The 26,225-nt window shown below is 48.7% G+C and overlaps 1 protein-coding gene across 1 annotated transcript in view; it reads left to right on the forward strand.

Moving 5' to 3' along the window:
* The first annotated feature begins 260 nt into the window (after positions 1-260).
* PTGFRN (prostaglandin F2 receptor inhibitor) overlaps positions 261-26,225 on the forward strand; it is a 52,411-nt gene continuing 26,446 nt past the window's right edge. Inside the window, exons 1-3 of the mRNA XM_087828028.1 lie at positions 261-335; positions 19,946-20,314; positions 22,320-22,745. Coding sequence (XP_087684154.1) covers positions 287-335; positions 19,946-20,314; positions 22,320-22,745 — 844 coding nt within the window. The 5' untranslated portion in view covers positions 261-286. The remainder of the gene's footprint in view (positions 336-19,945; positions 20,315-22,319; positions 22,746-26,225) is intronic.

Below are 26,225 nucleotides of genomic sequence, written 5' to 3' on the forward strand. Positions count from 1 at the left end.
CGGGAAGCGGCCGGGGCAGCACGCTCGGCGCGGCGGGGCGGCTCTGGCGCCCGGCTCCCGGTGGCCCGCGGGCCGGAGGAGGGCGGGAAGGAGGTAGGCGGGGGGCGGGAGCGGGGGGCGCGCGTCCGCCGGGCGCCGGGATTGCTCGGCGGGCGCGGAGAGCGGAGCAGGCGCGCGGCCCGGGCGGAGCGGCGCGGACTCTGGAGCCGCCGGAGCTGGAGGCGGCGGCGGAGAGGCGGCGGCCAAGGAGGCGGAGGCGGCGGCGAGGCGCTCCCGCCCGGCGAGCATGGGGCGCCCGGCGCCCAGGCCGCTGCTGCTGGCGCTCCTGTCGCTGGGTGAGTGCGCGCGGGGCTCGGAGGACCCGCGGGCCCCGGGGTGGGGGTGCTCGGCGGGCGGGGCTGCGGCGCGCGGCCTGGGGCGCCGAGGGTGCGGGCGCCGCTCCCGGGAGACCCGGCCGGGATCCGCGGGCGGCGCGGCCGGGAGGGGAGCCGCCGCGGGGCCCCGGAGCCGGGCGCGAGTCCGGGCCGGCCGCGCGCGGGCTGTCAGTCCCGCTCCGCTAGGCCGAGCCCCGCGCGCTCCGCACACGTGCGGGGGAGTGGCCCGGACCCGCCGTCCCCAGCCCGCCCTACCTGTTGGCGCGGGGAGCCCGGCTCACCTTGAGCTCCCGGCCGGAAGGTGCCCGCCCCTGGCCGCTGTCCCCCGCTCGGGACCGGGCACGTGCGCCTTTGATCTGCCCGCCGTCGCCGGGACCGGCTCGCCCGCTGCTCGGGCACAAACCCGGGCCGACTTGCCTCCTAGGGAAGCGGGGAGCCCACCAAGTTCCTCTGCGAAGGTCAGGGTGGCCCGAGCGCTGCCCTGAAGCGCGCGCGCCCGTCCCGCTGTCCTGTCCTGTGGCCGGAGCTTCTGCCCCGGGCTCTCCCTTTATTTCTTCCTGCAGCTCCTACCGCATGTTTACGCACAAAGACCTAGGCGCCGTGGCTCGGCCAACTTTTCCTACCTGTTACTTTTCCTCCCTGTGCTGCCTGCCGCCTTCCGCCCTCCCCAAACCTGATGGCTCTGGATAATGTGGCCCAGCACGCTCCCCCAACCCAAGGAATTTGGGGGGGGGGTTTCCTCTCCGTTTTCCATGTCTTCCATGCACACAGACACCATCTTCACATAGATATAAATGGTTCTCTTAAGTGGTTATAGTACCATAACCATATGGTTATCAGCCGCAGAAGTACATCTGTTTCAAGTGCTCACCACGGTACCCAGGGCTGACCCCTGAATGCTGTGATATTGTTTTGGATCCTTTGGGTCTGTGGCATCCAGAGCCGAATGAATCCTGCGACCTGACCACCGGTTTCCTTCCAGGCCCCTTGGGGAGGCAGATCAGAATCTTTTTTGCAGAGCGCGTGGTGTGTGGTGTCTGTCCCAGCCAGGCCCCAGCTGTGCACAGGGTAAATGACTACTCTGCACTTACGGTCAGAGGGTCCCAGTGGAGGCCTTCCGCAGCCACTCCCGGCCTGCTGGCTCCAGGGCTCCCACAGCCCACACCCCATGACTCCTGCTGCTGGTGGGCCAGCCTTTCTAGCTGCTACTGTGTTTTCTTCCTTCACCTCCCAGGGGTCTTCTGGATCTCACTCCCCGAGACACATCGCCTTAGCTGCCACCGCGTGCACAAAGCTTCCAGACCTTTCTCTCCGTTTGGTAGCGTTTCTTCTGCGGTCTGGGAGCCTAGTGCTTTTAACCTTTCCCTTTCACTCCGTGGATGTTGCACACTGCTGGTGGCCAGTGGTTGCACAGATTGTGCACCGCACGACTCTAGGCGTTTGCTGTTCACTTTACAGTCTGTGTGAGAATGACTCCCCTTGGAGATGTGCAGGTCACAACCTGTGTACCACTTAAGGTGTTGGAGTCAGGTGGAGGTTTGAAAAAATGCCCTTGAGCAGCTCTGATAAGGAAGGAAAAGGGAGAGGAGAGGGGCCAAGAGAGACCAGCAAGAGCAAAAATAGAAGTGGGGGACAGCACCACTTGGGGAAGTCTTGGTTGTGTACCAGGGTATCCGGCCTGACTGGGCATCTCGGGTTAGCTACACACAGGGAACGTGGTGTCGCCAGCCAGTGCCTCTTCTCCTAACAGGTCCCTGAACTTGAACCCGATAACAGCCCCACAGAATCTCCCTCGGCGTGGCTTCAGCCTGACCTCTGGGATGCCCTCCCTGTTGTACCATGTAGCCCTGTCCTGATTCCTGAAACTTAATATATTGATAAGCAAGATCATCTTTCCTCTTGTATTGCAACCTGGGCATAATCTTGCTGCTACTTTCTTTGACCTCCAGGCCACACTGTCCCTCAGTTCTGTGGCTTTTCCCACAGCGCACACTCCGGCTTCTTCCTGTCCTTTCTGTTTCTACGGCTACTCTTCTAGCCCAGGTTCTGATACTTCTCCCTACAGTGAGCTTGGTTGGCTTTTTCCTCAAGCTTCCCTTCCAAGTTCATTATTTTCCTACAGGATGAGTTTTGGGGGAGCCCCCCCTTTTTTTTTTTAACATGTTTTTATTGATTTCAAAGAGAGGAAGGGAGAGGGAGAGAGAGAAACATCAATGATGAGTGAGTCATTGATTGGCTGCCTCCTGCACGCCCCCTACTTCGGATCATGCCGGAAACCCTGGCATGTGCCTTGCCCTGGAATAGAACCGTGATCTCCTGGTTCATAGGTCAATGCTCAACCATTGAGCCACACCAGCTGGGCAGGGGGAGGCACCCATCTTTTGCATGTTGGTTCTTTATGATTTTCTTGCACGGACATGCTTCCCCTTGTGTTCTCTCCCCTCTAGTCTTCTCTCTGATTCAGACACTTCATCCTGAGTACCCTGTTTGCTCTCCTTTACATAGAATATCTGTGAACCTTCTGGCTTTATCGTTTCCTTGGCCATGGAATGCCCCTCCCGCTTCTCTGCTCTTGCCTGTGCTTTTCCTTTCCCCCCTAAAACTCAGCTTCCTCCATGAGGCTTCCCTGACTTGGTCCAGCGATCACCATCACATCAGAATCCACTCGGCTTCGTCCAGCAGGTTTTCACTTCTAGTGCCTGTGTCTGACCTATCTCGTTTGTCCGTTCAATACAGCGTTTCTCGAATGTCCGTTAGCGCCCATACGAGTGTCCCGACAGATGGCTCACTGAGTGGTCGGCGGGGGTGGGCGGACAGATAATAGACAACGAAATACCTACATAGAAACCAAGTTCCGGTAGGAAGCAAGGGAGAGGGTGGTTCATTTGATTTGGGATTGGGGTCGATTTTGCTGAAGAGGTGGACTTTGAGCTGAGCTTTGGGGACCATAAGAATTTTGAAAGAAAGGATGGAAGGGCATTCCAGGCTCTGGGGAGAGGCACCAAGTGTGGATGGGTGAGGTACGTGGCTCCTTCCCAGATGGCATGGAAGGTCCATGTAACCGGAGGTGGGAGGAGTAACCAGAGATGGGAGGAGGGGATATGATGGGAGAGCAAACTGCAAAGGTGGCATTGGGGTGGATTCTGAAGGCTTCCTGGGCTGTGCTGAGAAGCCTCGACCACGAGGGGTGGGTTTGTTGGCCCTGTGGGGGCTGCCAGGCAGCCTGTGCTCCCATCATCACATTTACTTAGCTCACTGTGTGAGATTGTCTGTTCCTGGCTGAAATCCCCACTCTGATTATACCCCCCAAGGGCAGGGACTATGCTGGTCTTGTTCACTATAGTATCCCTGTTACTAATAGGGTGCCTGGCTCATAGTAGGTGTTTGATAAATATTGGCGCTGAATACAGGTATATATCCTTTTACTTATGGATAATGGATAGCCATTGAGAGTTTCCATGACATGGCAGTCTGTTTGAGGAAGGTAAGTCCTCTGGTGTGCAGCATGAATTAGAGAGGGGAAGGTATGGAGATCGTGGAGAGGAATTAAGATATTTTTAACTGGTGTCTTTTAAAAAATATTTGCAAATCCACTGAAGTCGTTTTTAAATGACAAAAGCATTGCCTCTGTATTTTAAAATTCACATAACATAGAAGGGTATGATATTAATTAGGCAGGCCAAACCGCTCTAACAAATAAACTCAAAGCACAGTGGTTCAGACAATAGAAGTGTCTTTCCTGACAGTCCTGAGGGGAGGTTTCAGATGAAAAGGTTGGGTGGGACCCTGCTCCGGCACAGCCATTCTGGCTCCCAGGCTGATGGCACACGTAGTTTGCCATTAACCCGTAGTTTCTAAGGCCCCTTTGGTTGTCGCCATTGTCTTCCAGCCCCGTAAAGGGTGAAAGAGCACAGAGGAGATGTATGGAGGCTTCAAGGCCAAGCTTGGACGTGGCACACGTCCTGTCTGCACACATTCCATTCCACAGAACTCAGTCCGTGCCACGCTAGCTGCAAGGGAAGCTGAGAAATGCAGAGTAGCCTGGCAGCCGTGTGCCAGCTACTATGGAAGACAAGAACAGATTTGGGAGGACAGCTAGCAGTCCCTGTGTCAGTTATAAAGGGTATAAGGTAAAGAAAAAAAGTGCTCACTCTCTCGCTGCCCAGGCACAGCGCTCACATATACTGTACGTGTGTCCATATACTGAATATTTTATTCATTCTTTCTCAGAGCTTCTGTACAGGGTTCTGCACCTAACAGGCAGCTATTTACATAGTGTGTGCAGACAAGCATCTGGCTCTTACATGTATTCTTTTTTTTTTTTTTTTAATGTGTATATTTTATTGATTTGGGGGAGAGAGGAAGGAAGGAAGAGGGATAGAGAGATAGAAACATCGATGAGAGAGACATCTACCTGCTGGGGATTGAGCCTGCCACCTGGGTATGTGCCCTGACCGGGAATTGAATCAGGGGCCTCTTGGTTCATGGGTCGGCCCTCAACCACTGAGCCACACCAGCCGGGCCATATATTCTCTTATTTAATCCTCACAACAACACTCGGAGGCAGGTACTGTTATTTTCTCCATATTTCAGGTGAGGAAACTGATGCCCAGAAAAGTTAAGTAAGGAACTTGCCTGGAGTCATCCCAGGACTCGGTTCTGCCTCTGCTGAGGAAAAGCCGGCTTCTGTTCACCAGATAACCGGATGCTGTATATTTCTTGAGGTTAGTTTAGGTGAAAAAGGGTGACAGTGGTTTGAAAGCAAAAGTGTGGTTAAAAATAATAGGATCTGGGGTGAGTGCAGCCCAGGCACAATTCTCGCAACCCCGTGGCAGGTCACCACACCTCTGAGACCAGGGACCGAAATGCAGCTTCCTCCAGAAAGCACTGAGCCAGGAGGCCTGGCAAGAGGAGCCCCGTGAATTCATCCAGCCTAACGGTCTTTGAAGTGCTGTGGCCTTCAGAGGCTCCTTGGCACTCATTTTAGCCTTGTTAACAGAATTCCTGTATCTGCCAAGCTGATTAATGCCTGCCCTTGCTATAATTATTCTTATTAGCCTGCTGAATAGAAACTCTAGTTGTCAGTGTTCATTCCTTACATGCGGCCGGGCTAGTCGGCGTTTATATGGCTATTTTGTTTTAGAGACGAGTGCTGAGCAGATTTTAACCCCAGAGATCGGACGTATGTTTTCATATTGGCGCTGTGTCTGGCAGTTAAATAAGGTGTGTGCTTGTCTGTCAGTGTGTGACTGCATCTCACTTTATCAAGCAAAGTTAGGGGGGAAGCTGTCAGGGCAGTTTATAGCTATTCCGTTTAATTGCATTGGTTTCTTAAAGGCAGGATAGCGAGGCCATTGGGCTCTCTGCTTTTGGAAAATAACTTGAACTGGCAAAAAATTCTTCATAATTTGTCTTCTGAAAAAGGCCAAGTGCTGCAGTTGGCACCGTCGGTGGTTTTTTGAGATCTTGGAAGATTTCCCCCCACGCCGACTGTAGTCTTTGCAGAGCTGCAGAATTAGACCCAGTTGTTGTTAACACTGGCCTGGGCCGGTGATGGGATTTCCAGTAGGCGAGAGATAATGGCATGTGTACATGTTCGTGTTCTTCGAATGCCGATTTCGCCACCATGCTCCCCAAGTGTTTGTGCGAGATTATGGAGTCGCTAAGCAGCGTGAATCCAGTTTAAGTACGATGGGCTGGGACCTTAATTGCCTCCTGCCTCGCACCTTTCTGAGCAGCTGGAACGTGAAAGCGTTTACATCCCTCGGTATAATTCAGGGGGTTGGAGCGACTCTCTTGGCTGCTGTTGCTCAGACTAGGAGGAATTTGGCTTAGAGCTGTGCTTAAAGGTTCAGGGCACATTTCAGAATGGGTGCTACCTTTGAATCCTAATAAAATAGAGGCAGTGTGCAGACAGATGGGTTACTTCTCAGAGGTTAAAGCAGGACTTCCCAGCTTTTGTGCCATGGTAAGGGACCCACATGGGTTTCAGGTGGGTTGTAGCTGTGTCAGGCTACCGATGCCCTCAGCCTCCAGAGCCTACAGGTCAGAGCCACCCCTGAACCAGAAGCTGTGTTTACGCTGAGAGCCATACAGATGTGATCACTTCCCACGTGTGCTGTGATTTGATGGAGGTTGGCAGTTATCTCTTTTACCTGGTGAGCCACAGCTCTTCAGCCCCATCCTGGCCTTGAGATGAGCTGTTTGAAAATGGCTGTTGAGAAGCTTGGTGACTTGGAGAGTGGCTCACTTACTCATTCAGCAAATACTGAGAGAGAGCTTACTAACCCAGGCCAGGCATTGTTCTGCATGCTGGGGACTCTGCAGTGAGCAGAGCTGACTCACACCTGCCCTCCAAGGTGGGGCAGGATGCACCAGACCTATGGTTGGTGTTGTTGCCAGAAAGTGCAGCAACACCTGGATGACTGAGGTGAGGGTCAAGGGCAAGTTCTTGGGAATGCCTGTTGGGGGACAGGAAGTGGAAGGAAGAGACGCCCTGGTCTGGAAGAGTGCTTGACACGGATTATTTGGTGGCCTGGGCTTCTAGGTGAATTCTGAGGCAAAGGCCATGGTCAGAGTCAGAGCAAGAGGAGTGTGGGGTGGGCTCCGTGGGAATGTGGAGGTGTTCAGTTAGCCTTGAGGATGGGTCAGCTTAGGCCTGTGGTGTAGGCAGTCAGCCTGGCTTCCTGACTTGATCCCACCAAGCCTGGCAGCCTGGGATCACACGGTGTGGTCTCCCCGTGCGATGAGGGTGGAAGGATGGAGGGTGCAGGAGTCTGTAGGGAGCTGGTTGGAGAAGAGTCCAGGCGGGAGAGGCAGGTGACTGAGGCTGGAAGGGCTGATAAATGGCAGAAGGTTTGAGGGACTAGAGGATGTGAGGAGGGTGAAAAGCAGATTCAGAGGCACAAGGGAGTGGATGGGCCAGGAAGGTAAGAGGTAAGGACCAAAAGAAACAACTTCTGCACCCAGGATCTTAGAAGTGGAAATCTGAGGGGTAGTAGGCTGGGTGGGCAGTAGCCAGTGTAAACATTTATCTAGAGTTTTCACCTCTCGTCATTTGAGCCTATTTATCTCTAATATCTAACTGGGTTGGGTCTGAATGGATTAGGAGACAGTGGCGTGACTTTTCAGAAGCATTAGTCCCAGGTATTATAGGAACAAGGTGTGACTAAGACGAGCTGGGGTTTGGGGACTGGTGTGCTGAGCAGGAACCAATATGAAGATTAATTTCCTCCCTAAGAAATCCCTTCCTACCTTTTTTACACCATGCACTGCACTTTTTATATATTAACTCATTTAGTAGGCTTCGTAACCCCATGAGGTCCGTACTGTTGCCCCCATTTGATAGATGAGGAAACTGAGTCACAGAGCGGTGAAGGAATCTGCTCAAGGTCACAAGTCAGTGGCAGAGCTGCTGGGATTTAAACCCAGATGGCGGGATCCAGCATCTGGGCTCATAACCGCAGTTCCACCTCTTCCGTCGTCTAGCTATTCAGAGTCCAACATATGTTTGAAAACACAGAAGAAGAGAATTGATGCAATTAGCCACAATGTGAGAACATTTGTTTCCTTGTCTTCTAAAACACAAGGTTTGGAATCTGGCCCTGGATCTTCCACTCACTAGTTTTGTGACCTTGGACAAGTTGCTGAATAGCCCTTAGCCTCTGTAACGTCAGGGGCTGGACTAGCCCATCCCGAAGGCCCCCTTCCATCTCCAGAACTCTTCGAGTCCGCGCTGACCCCTGCTGTTGGCCATATGGGCCGCTTGGTCCAGCCCTGGCTCCTCGCCCGTCTCCCCCAGCCTTCCTCCTGTCTGCAGCCTGCGCGCCTTCTCTCTCACCTGCCTGGCACCTCTCCACGGCCCGGCGGCACGGCCGCAGAGGGCTCTGGGAATTGTTTGTCATTCTGTCACTGTATCAGCGACCGCTTCTCCTTCCAGCCCGTTCCCTGTGCCGTGAGACTAGCATCTTTCTTTCTCCAGCGTTCTCTAGGTGATGGAGGTGACGGACTTCTGGGAAAGGTCACAGAAATGATACCACCAATAAGGCGTTTCTAGAAGATAGAATGTTTCTTGTTACTGACTTTTGGACCCGCTTTGCTGAGGATTTCAGCCATGAGAAAGTTGGGGTTGAGTAATCAAGGCCCAGCCCTCAGGAACATGGCTTGTGTTTTTGTCCACATGTAACTCTCAAGTCCAGACCACGGTGAGAAGACAGACAGCCTCAGGTGTGTCCACGTGTCTCCTAAAGGGTAGGAGAGTTGAAATTCAGACGTCTCCCATCAATGGTCTTAATTGGCTAAGAAATGTGCTCTCAGCGTATGGGGACTTTCTTCCTTTCCATTCTTGGTTCAAAATGATGTTGGAGACGCTGCCAAGGAAAAGCATCCGACCTGGAAAACGTCCACATCGCTAGGAGCCCGTGCGAGCTCCGTCTTCGGTGTACCCTGGTCACTTCGAGGCGCAGCCACACTGCCGACCCGGTGATGTTCTCGCTCTCGTCTCGGATGCAGAGTTTTCGAGGCTTATGAGGAACCCTCCGGGAGTGAGTTCTCAGCTGTGTTTGAAGTGGCTTGCTGTCTTTGGCCATTCTGGAGGTGAAGGGGTAGCCAGTGCTTTCTAAATGCTCTGCCCCCCTCGGATGTCTTAAGAACCGAGTATGAGCTGATTCGGTGTCTGTCCAGGGTGCTGCTGCTGCAGAGAGGAGTTAAAAAATAAAACAGCTTTTGGCACGGCTATTCATTTTTCCATTTTCTAGAGCCTGGCACGCCCAATGTTTTCTTATTTATTAGAAGGCATTATAGTCCATCATGTTTGACTGAGAAATCCATACCCTTAGTTCCAAGAGCAGACCAGCCACGGTGCCTGGCCCGGAGCCTGGCACACTCCGGGCGCTGAGTCACGTTGGTCCAAGCCACACATGGGTGCCCAGCTCTTACCCTACGCTGCATTACGAGACCTTCCTGCTTTTCCTCGAGGTCATCTTTTTTAGTACTTGTGCAGCATTTGGGGAGTATTTACAAAGGAATTAGGAAATGGAGTCCAATGTAGAAGGCAAACCAGTTATAGTGAACGGCAGAATGGGTGGCTAGTGCTTGTTAAACATCTGAGCGGATGAATTTTTAGGTAGCTGTGCATATGGGACTGTTGGAATGATGGGAATAAAACGGAGGCCTGGAGCTGTTATTATGGAAAATCTTCATGGAGCAGGTGGGACTGGAAAGCAGTTTGAGCCGGGAGCAGGAAAAGCATTTCCGGATGGAAATGACCGGTGCAGTTTCTGGGAGGTAGGAGTGGATCAGCATCTGTGGGTTGGTGTCCCATTTGGTGACTAGCTGACTTAAGCTGGAGCAGGGAGAGAGACCTCAGGGAATGTGGATATTAAACTCTGAGGAGGGAGGCGGGCAGAGCAAGAATGCCAGCAAAGTCACCCTGGAGGTGTCGTCAGCGCCCACAGAGCAACTAAGAGCCCACGTGCGTGAGGCTGGTGCGGTCTGCTGGGGCTTACAGGAAGCTCGCCTGCTAAATGAAGGTGATACGTCAGGCCATAATCCTATTTTTGGTTGTTTCTTACAAGGAAAATGGCTCATAAAACAGTTACTGATGTTCCCCTTAGGTCGTTTATCAGAGCATTTCTTCTAAGGACTATCACCTGGTAAGAGATACGGGTAAGTTTTAGAGGAAGAAAGGGGAATTTCAGATGGTTTTCTGTGGAAACACGCACGCTTTATGCAATCATGTGGCCTGTTCATCAGAGTCCTACTCTAATAACAATGTGTCCCGCAAGCATGTTTCACCTGAAACAACAGGATGAGTCCTGAAAGCTTCTTGTTGTACCTGGGTGGTAGGTAACTGGGGAAGGTACCTCCGTTCCCGCACCTCGAGGTGGTATATACTGCCCAGCTGCCCACTCGGGGACCCGCAGGCCTCACGGAGTTACCACGCAGCAGGGTGTGAGCTTGGTCCTGAGGAAACGGCAATGATGCGGCGAGCTCACTGTTGTGTCCGGTGTGGTCACTGAAGGTGTTTGGACCTCAAAGCGCAGGAGTGCGTGGAAGGGCGATTGGCCCCTCACCTCCAATTTGCAGCCAAGCACCCGGCGGTCGTCAGTTGGGAGGAAAGTCAGAGCAGAAAGAGCAAGGACAAATTAATGCCCACTAGCGCCTGTGCGTCTGTCTCTCCACCTCTAACGGTGACGACCACCGGAGTGTGCACTTCCCTTTTGTCCAGCTCTAACCAGAACTGCACAGGGAAGAGGATTCTGGGAAATGAAGTTCCAGTTTGGCTAAGTTGGCACATACAAAACCCCACAATTTTATGATGTCGAGTTAAAGGTTTTGTGTGGCTCTGGCCTCCCAGGCCCTCTCAAAGGCCACAGAACTGGAGGCCATGTCATGGGTAGAAGTCCAGTGAGCAGTGAGCCAGCCTTTAAGAAGTGACTTGCCCTTGTGTTCCTCGGTTGCTGGTGCCACCGGATCTCCTGTGTTCCCTGCCTGTCCTGTCTGTAGTGCCAGAGGTGATGGCTCTCGCAGCAGCAAGCGCTAAGTAAAGTTGCATTGACCGTAAAGAGCCTGTCAATTCCGGGGGAGTGCAAAGTCGTCTTACCAAATTCTTGTTTGACCTGGGGGACACCAAGGCTCACCCCTCCTCCTCACCCTGTGTGAAGGCTAAAAGGTTTCCAAACGGAATGACTGCAGACTAGAGCCAGAAACCGTCTGTTAAATGAGAACAAGGGTTGGCCCTCTGGACCACCTTGCTGCACTGCCACGGTCTGTAAGTCCCAGCCGCACCTTCCTCGCTCATGTTTCTGCAGCCAGCTCGGGCCAGCAAGGACTCAGGGAGTGCCTTCTGTATTAATCTTTGCCCTTGGGGAAGGAGCACACCTGGACCTTGTCATCACTGAATTCAGTCACCTTTTTGATTGTCAGCTCTGATACTTCCCTCTGTGACCACAACCTCTTCCCTCTACTCCTTTCAAATTCCTTTGTGTCTGTGGAACCCACATTCCATCCTCACGGTGGTGCCCTGATCTTTATTTATTTTTTTACCTGCCTTAATTTTATTTTAAGCAATTTTTATTTTTTTTCAATTACAGCTTACATTCAGTATTATTTTGTATTAGTTTCAGGTGTAGAGCATAGTGATTAGACAGTCATTCTTTATAAAAATGGGCCCCCAATATTTCCAGTACCCGCCTGGCACCCTACCTAGTTATTACAATTTTACTGACTGTATACATCCCGGGACTGTTTTGTAACTACCAACCTGTACTTCTCAGCCCCTTCATCCTTTCTGCCCAGTCCCCAACCCCCCTGCCCTCTGGCAAACGTCATTCTTAATGCTCTCGATCTTGAATGTTCCTTTTTTCCAGGCTACCAGGCCACTCTTCTGGGCTCCCATCCAGGGCAGACCCTGGTGGTCCACAGTTCAGCAGTGAGCTTGTTGACATCCTAGGACCCTCTGCCATATTTCTTTGCCAGTCCTCATACCATATTTGAACAATCCACACCAACCACAGTCTCTGAGCCAAGCCTTATCACCTTGCTGGGGAAAAAGTCTCCACACCTGCCCACCTGAGTTTCCTCACCAAGTCAGGGTGTCCTTGCTGCACCTCGGCCCTCCTTTGTGATCATTTGTAGATCGTTTCTTACTGTATTCATTGGAAGGCTTGTTCTAAACCTTTCTCATGATCTCCAGGATCTACACCCCTCTCTGCTGCTTGACTGAGACAAGGGAGACCAAGCTAAGGTTTCTCAAGCTTTTTGTCTCAAAAGTTTCTATGCTTTTACCCATCCCAATCTCCTAAATTCTGGAAAAGGTAAGGGCTCCCTCTCCGCTGGACTGTCAGTTGACCCTTCTAGCATGGTTCTCAGAGCTGCTGCCCTTGTGTTCCCGGCACTGCCCTTGTCCTTAGAACCTCTCCTCTGTCATCTTGTGGAGGACACCCCACTGGTCTGCCTGTGTCTGCTCCAGTCTGCTCCAATCACCCGACTCCTTACCACTCCCCAAAGGTCCCTCTGAGGTCTTTGCTTATGCTCTGCCTTTTAACTCGAGTCACCTTCCTCCTCAGTGTCCCCTGTCCAACCTTCCCTCCCTACCCCCCCCCCAACCATTTTTCAAAGGCCCAATTCCGATGTTGACAATGCATGAAGCTTTTCACTAATCTTTTTGGATGGACACACCCTCACCTTTGAACTCTGTGCACTTGTTAGTGCCTCTCTTTGGTTACTTACACCCATCCTTATATTACAGTTTTCATGTACACCTCTGACCCTTAACGCATCACACATAAGCTCCTCAAAAGAGGATCCAGAGGCTGGTTTACCTTTCTCTGTCCCATATCATCTGGCACTGGGGCTTCTTGCTCAGTCCATGTTTGTTGCATGAGTAACATTATATTTGTCTAGTGGATCTCAGTGAGGTCTTAGCTGAACCTTTTTTAAAAAAAAAAGATTGTAAGGCCTGCTCTAGTAGAACCTATTTTCGTTCAGATGGGGTTTTGAAGTGCTGCCATATGTGACTTCATTACACATTCTCTGCTGGCTGCGACTTGTTCAGTGCATACATTGCGGCATTTTCATCACTTAGGGACTGTCTAGATGAAGCTGGCTCAATCCCTTCCAGCCAGGCCTCTCGGTGGCAGACGTGAAGAGACAAAGGTTTTTCATTAGTTGAGTCAGATACAGCAATAAAGGCTCTATAAAAGTTTACAAGTTTGACCTCTGTGTTCCCTTCTAGCTCATAGTGGGCTGGGAACTCCCTGTGGAAATCCATGGGCCTTCAGTCTCTCTTAAAGGCCTTGTGAGGTCTCAGGCAGGGGGACTTAGGTGTCCTTTTATAAGGCAAACTAAAGCACTATAAGCTCTTTAGTTTCAGTATTTCAGCTCTACTGTGCCCGTGTATTGAAAACTGCCAATCCTTCCAAATGGCTCCGATTAGAAAGTCAGGCTGTTTGCTTCTAGGCAGCTCAGTGCAATGATAAAATTTGAGCAATTGCAAAAATCCTTTGCTGTACTCTGCAGATCTTGATTGAGAATAATGTTGATGATCACCCAAGAAATAAAATCTGTTTCCCGTGGATATCATGAGGGGGTGGGAGAGGGGTAGATAAATTCAGTTTAGTCTTTATTAGCTTGTCTCTTTTAATGATTCCTCACAGTTGCCAATCGTGCTTATTGAACGAAACATTGCAGGAATAGGTTACCTTGAAAAACGTGCCTGGCTTTTCTTGCCCGCCCCCATCCATTCTCCATGGCAGAAGGAAGTCGAAGGCATTTAATTATCTTCTTGAGTACTTCAAAGGTAGGCAAATGTTTATCTGGAAACACTGGCCTCTTGATTATTAATTATCTGGACTGCTGAAAAGTCAGAGCAGTGGGTTTCCAAGTCCTTCCTATATGAATTTAGAAGAAAGTTCCCTTTACCTTTTTTAATATGAAAGTATGAGATGTTAGAGTTAGCATCACTTAAAATAATGATGAAGGTTGCATCTCAGGGGGAAAAAAATTGAAGAAAAATGATTTTTAGCAATCCCATTTCTCTAATTTCTCTCATCTATCTACTTCATCTTGAGAATATATATTTCTTCTCTTAGTGACTCACTTCTGTTACTTTGCTGCCTGTCTGGTTCACATTGCCCTTGGAGAATATGAAATATTTTATTGGGAATTTCAAGCTTTCTCCTTCCTACTGAGAGCAAAGACAAAATCAATAGAAGGTGGGAATGTCAACAGCACAATTGAAGGCAAAGCACCCAGCCCATCTTTGTCTAGACTGTGCAATGTATACATAGACCAGATAAACCTGGGTTGGAGGCCCTCCCTTAATAGCTGTTAGGACCTTCAGCAAGTTGATGAACTTCTCTGAGTCTCAGTTTCCTCAGTTTTAGTCCTGTTTCCTCAGTTCTATGATAGGGGCAGTAATACCTACCTAGGGTTCTATTCTGTGGGTTAATTAAGATGGATTATGAATAGTTGCTACCTCAGTGCATGGCATATAAGAAAGACACAGTATATTTTATTATTCCAATCTTTTAAAAATTTTTTTGTTAATCTTTACTCGAGGATTTTTTTTTTCCGTTTGCTTTTCAGAAAGAGTGGAAGGGGCAGGGGGGAGAGAGAGAAACATTGATGTAAGAGAGACACATCGACTGGTTGCCTCCCACATGGGCCCCGACCAGGGGCAGGGAGTGAACCTGAAACCCAGATATGTGCCCTTGACCAGGAATCGAACCCATGACCCTTCAGTGCACTGATGCTCTAACCTACTGAGCCACACCAGCCAGGGCTATTAGTCCAATCTTATTGTTGAGAGATATTTAATGGCGACTCAAAGTGAACACATTACAAAATAAATACTTGAGAAGTGCTTGTATGATTTTAGCTGAAATTATGGATTCTTTGATTAATCAAGTATATTCTATTATTCCCTTCTGCCCTCTTTTAGTTTATTTGTTATGCATTCTTTCATTTCTGTGGTTATTTTAGAGATTAGAACATGCATTGTGGACTTACTAGTGTCTACTGGTGGGCCTTTTATCACTCCAGGATAATGCAAGACCTTAGAACAATTAAGCTCCATTTATTCCACTCATTTTTTGTACAGTTGATGTCATATATTTTAAATTCCAGAAAACATTACTGATATTATAGTATAGCATCAATATTTGGTAGACTTATCCACATAATTACCCTTTCTTCTGCTTTTTATGCCTGTCTACCTTTCTTTTTGAAGAACCCCTTTAGTATTTCTTTTTGTTATTTCTGTGGTATTTCTTTTTATTAATTCTATTTCTCTTGTTGAAAGTTGGTTGAAAGCATATTTACCTTTTTTTTTTTTTTTTTTTAAGGATTTTTTTCTGTGTAGAATTTTAGGTTGCCTGTTTTCTTTCATCACTTTAAAGATGCCATTCCATTGTCTGATGAGCATCTTTTCTGTTGAAAGTCAGCTGTCAGTGTGCCATTGCTCCCTTCTCTGCCTGTCAGCAGTTTTACTGTGATGTACCTAGGTGTGGTTTTTTTTTGTGTTTATACTGCTTGTGATACATAGCCCTTTCATTTTTAGAGAGAGGGAAGGGGGGGTGCGTGGTGGGAACATCGATCAGTTGCCTCCTGCATGTGCCCCAAACAGGGATCGAACCCGCAACCTGGGTATATTAAACCCCTCCCCCCCTTTTGGTGTACAGGACTACACTCTAACCAACTGAGCCACGCCAGCCAGGGAGATACATAGCAGTTCTTGAATCTGTGGTATGCTGTCGTTGGTTTAAGAAACCACTTAGCGGTTGTCTTCAAAAATTAACTCTGCCTAATTCTACCACATTCTTTCTCCTCCTGGGAGTCTATTAAACATGCCTGAGGTTTTTTACTGTCTCTCTTGGTGTCTCTTAGATTCTCTTCTGTATTTTCATCTTTTTTTACATCCTGGGCTTCAGTTTGGATAAGTTATACAGACTTCTTTTCTGCTGCACCTAATTTGCTATCAGATCCATTTATCGAGCTCTTAATTTCAGATATTAGATCTGTTTTTTTAGTTCTAGAATTTCAATTTGATTATTTCAATAGATTTTAGTTAAGAGTTGTAGTCTGTTTCTTTAGACAACTAATTGTAGTTAAAGTCCATGTCTGATAACACCAATATCTGGATCTCTGTGGATCTGTTTCTATTGTCTGTTTGTTTGTTTTTCTTTTCTGTCATTTTGGACTTTTTGTTTGAAATGTCTGGTAAGTTATGATTGAATACTGAAAAATTATAGTGTCTCCGTATGATATTTTCCTTTTCCCGGTATTTATTTTTGTAGTTTTCCTGGCAGGCTTGTAGAGTAAAAACAGCAAGTGAGACCATAATCCAGTGAGGAATTGAGATGCTTTGAGAGTGGACTTCAGTGTTGATGAGAGCTAATTGTTTCTGAGATTTACTCTTACTCCAAGGGTATAGCCCTTCCAGGGCTGTAAGTGAAAGTCTGCGGTGTTTACTATACTGTATATAGTCTACCTTCCTTTGTGAACTTGAAATTCCTTTTATTGTTTCCTTAGGACTGTGAGATGGTTGAAAACTTTGCTTAACCTTTCAGCCTCTTAGTATTTACTTTGTGCTTAGCTTCTCAGCTACACCCCCCCACCCCCCAAGCAGCTTTCATAATATCAGTCTCCTTGAGGGGAAAAGCAATGTGGTATGTTGGCTCACTTCTCTGCGGTTGCCTTTCCCCCTAGGATCTTGACTCCTCACATTATGACTTTCTTAGTTGGCCTGAACTTCAGTTGTCTCCTTGGCCCCATGAGGTGATGGCAGCTCTGAGCTACTAACTTGACTTAGTGTCTGACCTACACTGCTTAAAATTGGCAAATATTTCAAGAGAAAAAGCAGTGGACATTGTCAGGTCCACCTCGGGTGTTTCTGTGACCTTGGCCCCTTGATCCTGGATTGTGCACCAGTGCAGTCAATTAATCTGTTTCTTGTAGTCTGTCTATCTTTTGTAGCTGTTCTCAGGGTGGGAGTTGATCTGACATGAGCTACTGTGTTACAGCAGAAAGCAAAAATCTCCTGGAAGTGGAAATCTCAATTATTGGTCTTTTGAAATCTATGCCTTACTTGCCCCATTCTCCCAAAAAAGTATGTGAAGCAACTTGTAATGAAATACACATGTACATGCAATAAAAACCTTAAAATAAGGGTAAAAAATCAAAAGTATAAGGACAGCAGAGAAGGCAGAGGAAGGTGTAGAGACAGAGGAAGGAGATAATTATTAGAAATGTAAACTATGGGTGGTTTCCATAGTTGACCATCATTTAGTACAGGACCTTCTTAAAGCTAAGGTACAAAAGGACACATAAATTTTATATATGTTGAGGAAAATAGGACTTGGAAGTTAGGATAGAGAAAAGAGAGATGAAATTAGCAGTGACAATTGTATTAGGTTTTGTTTTGTTGGTTATTTTGTTTTTGTTTTTGTAGACTTAGTAATTTTTAAAATAGAAGTTTAGAGGCAATGGAGGGTTCTGAAACTTATTAAAGAAGGTCTGGTCTAATCAGGACGTTACACGTGCTGGACCACTTAGTAATTGGGATTGCTAATATTTTGGCATAAAGCCTTAATACCACTTCGCAAATGTGATATAAAAATGCCCTGCCCTGGCCGAGTGGCTCAGTTGGTTGTAGGTTTGATTCCTGGTCAGGGCATATACCCAGGTTGTGGGGGGTGAGTGCGGGAGGTGGCCAATTGGTGTTTCTCTCTCACATCAATCATTCTCTCTCCCCTTTACTCTCTCTCTAAAATTAATAGAAAAAACATCCTTGGCTCGAGTGAGGATAACACACACACACACACACACACACACCCCTTATTTCAAAGGTACCCTACACACACACACACACACACACCCCTTATTTCAAAGGTACCCTACACACACACACACACACACACACACACACACCCCTTATTTCAAAGGTACCCTGGGGCTGTGGGAACTGTTTTGAGTGGGAAGACACACCCTTACAGTTCTTGTCTTCTGAGGAAAGACTGTACAATGGCCCATCAACAGGTATTTTTTTCTGGTACTTAATCCTAAGGGAATTTTATCATATCGATTTTTGTGTCATTGAACAGCACAGCAGTGTCCTCAGTATTACTTTTAAGGGTGATACAGAAATGCCTTTCATATGATGGTTCCTTATATTGACCCTTGAAAACAGATTTAACCATAATTTTAAATCATTACTTAGCTAAAGACATTTTATGAAGAACTAGATTAATAATAGTTCATAGACCAACGGGTTTGGCACTCTTAATTTGAAATGCTGGAAGAATTTAGAAAACCAGAGGAAATTTTTCTTCTTTCCCCCTCACTGATCAACTGTTACAAGAAGTTTTGACAAAAATTGGCAGTGTGTGGCTATGCGGATATTTTTTTGATTTGAAAAGAGCCATATGCTTTATTTTTTTACCATTTATATTTATTTTAAAATATGATTTGAAAAGAGCCATATGCTTTATTTTTTTTGCCATTTATATTTATTTTAAAATATTATTAGCTGTTACTTAACACTATTAAAGGAAATCTGCTAAATACCAGATTGCTTATAGTAAGTTGAAATTCTGTTACCAGAATTTAGAGTCTTGATTTGCATGGCTGAGGGGACAGCCGAGTTCTGCCTACAAGACATAGCTCAGGTTTGTATCTTTCTCGATTAGAATTTGATCTTCTAAGCATCTGTTCATACCTCCTTCACTTTTCCCAGCGGCACTATAACAGCCAGAATTGGAGGTACTTTCGCAGGTTGAGCTGGAACGTGGAGGCAGGAGGGCCCGAGTCATCCCAGGGGAGCTGGCTGGGAAGGCTTCACAGAGGAAGCGGTGCTGGAGCTTCTTGCAAGAGGCCAAGAGATTGCTGGGAGGGCATTCCAGCTGACGGAGGCACAGAAGCAGAGGCCACGGGGCACATGAGAATATGGCATTTCCGGAAAATGTCATTTGGTTTGTGGGGTGGGAGAATGGTCGGAGAAGCCGGAGCTCTTACTGCGTGGCAAGCTCTCAGCCAGGCCTTTCATCTTGTGAACTCATTGAATCCTTCTTGCCCCATTTAGTAGCTGGACGGCCACGCTGAGGTCTCCCAGATTTGAACTTGGGTCTCCTTGATTTCAGAGTCCATGCTTTCTGCAGCGTATCTTATTCATAGGACACCAAGAAAGAGTAATGCATGTTCATTTGGTCTGGCTTGCAGCGCTAAACGCGGGTAGTAAACGCACTGTGGAATTGCGCCGAGTTTCATCGCAGTGAAGATGTTTCGAAGGTTGCACAGGAATGCCCGTGAACTCTTCACTTTGTCCACGGGCTTGTCCCAGGCCAAAGTGGCTGCATTCCTAACGACACCCAGCCCAGCAGCCAGCCAGATGAGGTGCACTCTCCCTTTGTGTTTTCCTATCATTCTGAATTTAAATTGGGCTGAAGAGTAGGGAGAAGGAAATGAGCCAGAAAATAGAAAATTAATACAGAAAATAGAAAATTAATACTAGGTAGAGTCGTCATATTTTAAAATTAATTTATAGGCAATGTCAGATAATCAGAGTTAAATCATTTTATCAGTAGGCTGGTGTGGGATTTAAAAATTTGACATCCATCAATGTAAATCAGTCTCAGGAGCCCCAGAGAATGGTCTCCAGGGACAAGGGCTGGTACAGGGTGCACAGAAGTGTAAATACTTGATTAGCTGTGTCCTTTCCTTTCTCACCAAACCTAAACTATTTCTACATCCCAGTGAGTGGCAATGGTATGTTAAATAGTAATGGGAGGGAAGACACTATTCAGGTTTATGGTTAGACTACTTTAAATACTTGTCGTCCCTCCCTGACAATCCTAGGGAGCTGTTGAGTGAGAGGCACTAGTTTTGGGTGTCATCCTGGCTCATGGGTCCAGGGATGACCTCCTTCTGCCCAGACACAGGCTGGATACCATTTCCCCTGGCTGCTCAGATCTCTGCCATGTGCCTGCAGACAGGAGCACCCACAGGTTGGCTACATTTGTCCAGGGAAGACCTGGCCTGATTCAAGACCTGCCTTTCTTCTCTTGTCATTGCAGCTGTCTGTCGAGGGCGCGTGGTGAGAGTCCCCGCCGGGAGCCTGGTGCGAGTGGTGGGCACCGAGCTGGTCATCCCCTGCAACGTCAGCGATTACGACGGCCCCAGCGAGCAAAACTTTGACTGGAGCTTCTCGCCTTCGGGGAGCAGCTTCGTGGAGCTGGCCAGCACCTGGGAGGTGGGCTTCCCGGCCCAGCTGTACCGGGAGCGCCTGCAGCGGGGGGAGATCCTCCTGAGGCGAACCGCCAATGACGCCGTGGAGCTCCATATAAAGAACGTCCAGCCCTCGGACCAAGGCCACTACAAGTGTTCCACCCCCAGCACGGATGCCACCGTGCAGGGCAACTACGAGGATACTGTGCAAGTGAAAGGTACATCCTCATGGGGGTCGCCGTGCCAGGGGCCGGGCTTTCCCCTGCCACTTGGCTGTGGGGAACTTTGTCAAGAAACTTAACGCCTCTGCGGCCCTGCTTCCTCCTCTGATGATTAATAGCAGCTTATCTAATTAAAGGCAGGGGATGGGCCAGGTGGCCCTGAGGGTCCTTTCTCTTTACTTTGATCCTGAGCCATCCCCTGGCTGGTGAGTTGGAGGCGACAGGGCGTGGGGGTAGGGAGCCCAGCTCTGAGCCAGGTCTCCTGCTCTCAGTGAGTCAATGACTGGCTCTGCCACTTGCCAGCTGTGTGGCCATGGACACGTGACATCACCAGCTTCCTCCTCTGCAACAGGGCCTTTCTTAAAGGCACTGAGGACAGGGAAATAGTGCCATAGAAGCATTCAGTGGAGGTTTGCGATGAGAAGGTGACGGTCAAGATGATAATGTTTGGCTTTATGGGAATTACAGATACTTCAGAGCTCATGTCCTCCTGTGCGCCCTGAAGTACCTGTTAGTTCTCGAAGTTGTGTGAGCTATAGGTAGAGGAAGAGTGTTTATGATGGGCACCGCTAGCTGATTGGCCTCGCTGTGCAAGTCATCACACCTTCCATATCGGCATTGTTTTTGTTTTGTTTTTTTCTCCATTTTCCAAGTCCTGTTAGATTTACTCACACATTCAGTTCTCTGAATTCAGCCAGGAAGGTAGGGCAGGATATTTCCTTAGTTTACACATGAGGAAATGGGAGAGCAGAGGTTAATTACTTCCTTAAAATCCCACAGCTAATCAGTAAATGAGCAAGAACAAAATTTTAATTTGGGGCTAGCCAGATAGAAACATTATTGTTGTTATTTTTATCACTTAATTATGCATTTATTTTGTACCCTGCCTTGTTCCAAAAAGAATTGATATCAGGATAGGAGTGCGTGTAACAAAGTAGAAGATGTACATGATGACATAAAACGAGGGGGTTGATTCCCACAGTAACGATTTGTAGGACCCCACCCTATCTCAGATCCTGCACCCTCATTTAACTCATGAAGGGATAGAATAGCCCTGTCCGTTATGTAGGTATTAAAACATCAAATCTACCTCTTCCTTATTTCTATAGAAAATCCTAAACATGTTTTTTTAGAAGAAAGTCCCATAAGACATTCCTGCATTGCAGTTAACTAATGCATTGCTTTTATAATCAGCACCCACATGCTGCACCTCCTTTAGGTCAGATGCACTCTTGTTTCCCCTTGTAATTGAAAGCAGATGGATGGCCCATGAAAGAGGCTGGTTGGTGCCCAGGTGGAGCCCCTGATGGCTGCCATGCATGGTCCAGAGTCCGCCTGGCCTTCAGCACAGAGCTGAGGCTTCTGTTTTCCTTGACGGGCTCCCCACCCACAGAACTCTGCTTACTCTGGTCACTTGTAGGCACTTCCCAGGCTACAAGGCACAGGGAACTCATGCCAAGCTTCCCCCTGTGGATCACGCTGCTTTAACTCTCGGAAGGGCCTTCAGGCTCCCTACTCGAGCCCTGGATCCTAACAAGGGAGTGTTGGACAGCCTTAGCGGTAGCTGTATTGTGATTGTTGAGTGCCAGCTTTGTCCTGGGCACTTTCCTGTCAGCTTCCTGAGATAGGTCCACTTGTCACCTCTTTTCAGAAATGAGGAAACTGAGGCACAGAGGGGTAAAGGGTGGCTTAAGGGTGGCAGAAGCATGTCCCCAAGGCCCAACTCCAAAAAGGGAGTTTTCACCCCCAAACCCCAGTTCTACCAGGGAGTCTTATTAGGGCCCTCTTCTTATTTTTCATTTTCAAGTCAGAAAGTCAATTAAGATTATAGATGAATCAAAATGGGAAAATGTGCCCATCTGGACATTAGAACAGGGAAGGGGGCGGGGAGAGTTGTTCTTGGTCACAGCCCGGCTCATGGCTCACGGCCAGAAAGGTGTCTGGTGCTTGCTGGGAGGGGGCTTAGGTGCTCTGCTGATGGTCTGTCCCTCCCCACCTCCAGTGCTGGCTGACGCCCTGCACGTGGCCGCCAGCCCTCGGCCCTCCCCGGGCCTGGGCCTGGGCCTGAGCCTGCACCTGGGAGAGCCCTTCGAGCTGCGCTGCGCGGCCGCCACTGCGTCGCCGCTGCACACTCACCTGGCGCTGCTGTGGGAGCTGCGGCACGGCTCCACCCGGCAGAGCGTCCTCGCCCTGACCCACGAGGGCCGGCTGCGCCCGGGCCCCGGCTACGAGCAGCGCTACCACGGCGGGGACGTGCGCCTGGACACCGTGGGGAACGACGGCTATCGCCTCTCCGTGGCCCGAGCCCTGGCCACCGACCAGGGCACCTACAGGTGCGTCGTCAGTGAGTGGATCGAAGAGCAGGGCAGCTGGCAAGAAATCCAAGAAAAAGCCGTGGATGTGGCCACTGTGGCGATCCAGCCAACAGGTGAGCTTCTGGAAATGGGTATTTTAGACTTTATTTTTCTGACCAATGATGGTGTGAGAACTGGGGGGGGCACCCCATCCCCTTCTGACAAGATTTCTGCTTCTCACGGGAGGCCTGGGGTTGAGAGGGAAGGGAGGAGGGCGGTGTTGGCAGTTGAGGAGGGCTCATTTGTTTTGTGCTTTATGTCCATAGTTTTGCTTTGTGGCCACTTTTCATCTCGATTCATACCCACGGGAAGCATGTTACCCATGATACTGAGACAGTGTTTTGACTGAAAGACAGGTCCCTTTAGGTGCAAGAACGAGGCCTGGCCTTGTGTCCTGAGGGGTGGAGCTGCTCCCACCAGCCCCCTTGGCTTTATCCTGTTTGGTGTTCCCCCTTTGGATCTGCAGTTCCCCATAGCTGTTGGGGATGTGTCTGGCTCACTTCAAAACCTCTGGTCTAACGTGCTCCTCTAGGCCTGCCTCTCAGGTCCCCTCAGGTGCCCCATCCCCTTCTAGGTGAGGAGTTCTCCAGGGCTGGGCCTTGTCTTAGTTCCTGTAGTACACCCCCCAAGGAGCATCTAGCCTCGGAGTCTCTAGGCAAGAAGTTCTCTGTCTTGTCATCTGTGAACCAGCTTAAACAAACAAAACAAAAACACACACAACTTTTAATTCTACTAGAGAGGAAGTTAGTAAAAAACAAAATACATTTTAGAAAACTCATAAAAATAAAAGAAAAACAAATGAGAAAGAAAAACAAGCCATTATTGATTCCATGTCCCACAAGCGGCAATAAAGAATCTACCAGATGATCAGCTGTGTCCTGGGCCCTAGGGTGGGAGTTGCCCGAGGAACCTTCCAGGCCCCATGGAGTGTGGGCTTCGGCAGAGACTGTGCAGAGACCTTCTCAGCATGATCTTGTTGCTGTGGGTGGGTGGATGCACTTGGTTTTCTGGGAGCCTGACATCTTCGGATCTCAGAGTACTTGGTTGCCGTAGCTGCTGCCTCCTGTTTTGTAAACTGAGAAGACCTTGGCCAAACTCACTTCCTGAGTGTGAATGTGAGTGTGTGGCCGCTCTGAGCCTCAGATGGGAAGGGAAGCAGGAAACAGTCCACATGGGGAGTATTTTTCCTCGGCAGACGGCATTGTCCTGAGCATTTCGCTGCATTTATACCACCACACAAGAGCTGGATTTGGTAAAAGCGGGACTGAGGTCTTAGTGACTGTGGTCATTGATGTGGGAGGTGCTCTTGCCACGGAGAGGAGCTGCCCATCATGGTCAGTCTTGGTTCCACTGGACTTGGGTCACCTTCCTTTTTGGAAGTAATCTGCTTAGAATCTGTCTTAAGGAACCTCAGCTATTCAGCTTGCACCAAACAACTGGGGTTAAGAATTTCAGATTTGCAGCAAGTTTTCTTTTTATGCCGGAATTTCCATTGTAAAGGTATTTTTTATTTCAAACAAGCCACAAACCTATAATACCTAGTTATAAGACCTGAACGTATCAGGCAGGTAGTAGCATTGGGCTCTCACCTGGGCCTGGGGGTGGAGAACCTTTTTGTGTCCTGAGCTGCTTTGACACTCTTTTGAACCCCACGGACCTTCCTCAGAATTAACGTGTTAAATGCATAAGATGCACAGGATGACAAAGGAAAACAATGATATTGAAGTAGTTGCCAAAATATTTTAAAGACAAATTTGTTATATAGCAATACTTTGCTTTATCAGTGCATTAAATAATAAGATATAGTGGCAGGCCTACCAACTATTTTAAGATATCTGCAACAATTGTAATGGGATGTAAAAACATCTGTGACTTTTATTGGGGCAAAATCCCAGGGACAGATACTACTACACTGGTTTGCCGCTGAGTCTCATAATGAGCAGAGATGCTATATTTCAGGTAGAGATGAGTAAAAATAGAAATGTTTTTTTCATTCGTCTGTCGTGGACCCTGTGGGCCCCAGGTTAAGAGCCCCGCACTAGACAGAGCACTGCTCTTTTGTTCTCAGCACCTGCACTGTTCCATAGCCATCTTAACCATTCCTACTGCATTGTTGTGATAAACAGCCCGGAGCTACTTAAACAGTGGGGCTGTGTTACCTGTGTGGTGGTATTTCCCCCCGTGTCACGCGTGGCCTGGTTGATGCAGACCTTGGTGTCTATTACGGATTCAGTTAATCGAACAGGAGAAAGCCTGAAACCGAGGTAGGCTTTCTTCGTCTGGGCTCCCCTCTTGCGTTGCTTGTCCTTAGAACTACTTCTTTCTTTGCTTCAGCCTGCTCCCTGTGTCCCAGGAGTGACCCTCCCCCAAATCCAGAACATGTGGGAACGATCGTTAGTGGTATGACAAGATATTTAGCCGCTTGCAGAGAAAATGACAGACATTTCTCCCAATACTCCTTAAACCTAAGACTGTTTACGCCGTATGGACAGCCGGTAGCTGTGTACTGACCACTTCCTCTCCCTCCTGGCTCCCTCCTGAGCCTCTGCCTCCTGCGGCGGGTGGCCGGCTCACAGGGACTCCGGTGGTATTCCAGGGTCTCTGACCACAGTCGTTGTACGTGGGGTGGTTCAAACTGCAGCACAGACTCAGGGCAATTGTGTCCATACTGACTCCTCTCAAAAGACATCCTCAAATTACCTTTGTCCCCTTTAAAAGGGTCAACCTCAGGAGGAGGAATTTGGAGGGTAGGTGGGGGTGAGAAATGAGACTTTGAAACTCCTTTTTCTAATTACTGTGCCCACCTCAGTTTCTGTCTTCATCAAGGGGGGTCTTGAACTTGGCCTGAAACACTTGTTTGCAGTGTTGTCGGGCTTTGGTAATATTCATGTGAAACCAGTTTGCTCCAGAGGGCGTGGGCTTTGGGGCTGGTCTTGTCTGAACTGTCACCTGCCTTTGTCACTGAGCGTCCTTCGGACAGCCGCTCAAGCTGAGGGACTCTTGCTGTAAGACCAGGACTGTGCCTGCACTTGAGTCTCCACCGGGAGATGTTGGCTGTGGATCATCTCAGCAGCTGTTCCCACAGCGTTACCACGAGTTGAATGTTTTTCTAGTCTGATTACAGATGTTCAACTTCTTTTTCAAAGCCCCCTAAATAAAGTGAAATGTTTCCATGTAAAAAGCTGCGACGGGGGAATGCTGAAACCAGATCTGCCTCGAGACCGTGGCACCAAGTCCGTCAGCGTCTCCCCTAAATATAATCTGCCTTTCATCGCCCACACTAATGAGAGAGGGCAGCGGCTTGGGTAACCCAAAAACCGTTGTTTTGGTTTGAAAATATATGCTTTGTGCTCAACTTTAAGGTAGTCTGTCTAATGGAGTAAATGATGCTCTACGTATGTTGCATTCTGAAGGCCTGACTCATAAGGCACGTGGTCAGGTTTCACTTTCCCGGGCCTTCTGTTTAGGACTTTCCCCTCTTTTACTCAAAAGATGGTTTCATCCTTGCCTTCTGCCAACCCCCATGCCCAGCCCCCAACTAATAATAGGTACCA

This window comes from Miniopterus natalensis, chromosome 19 (genome assembly GCF_054644295.1).
Source record: "Miniopterus natalensis isolate mMinNat1 chromosome 19, mMinNat1.hap1, whole genome shotgun sequence".
Taxonomy (NCBI): Eukaryota; Metazoa; Chordata; class Mammalia; order Chiroptera; family Miniopteridae; genus Miniopterus; species Miniopterus natalensis.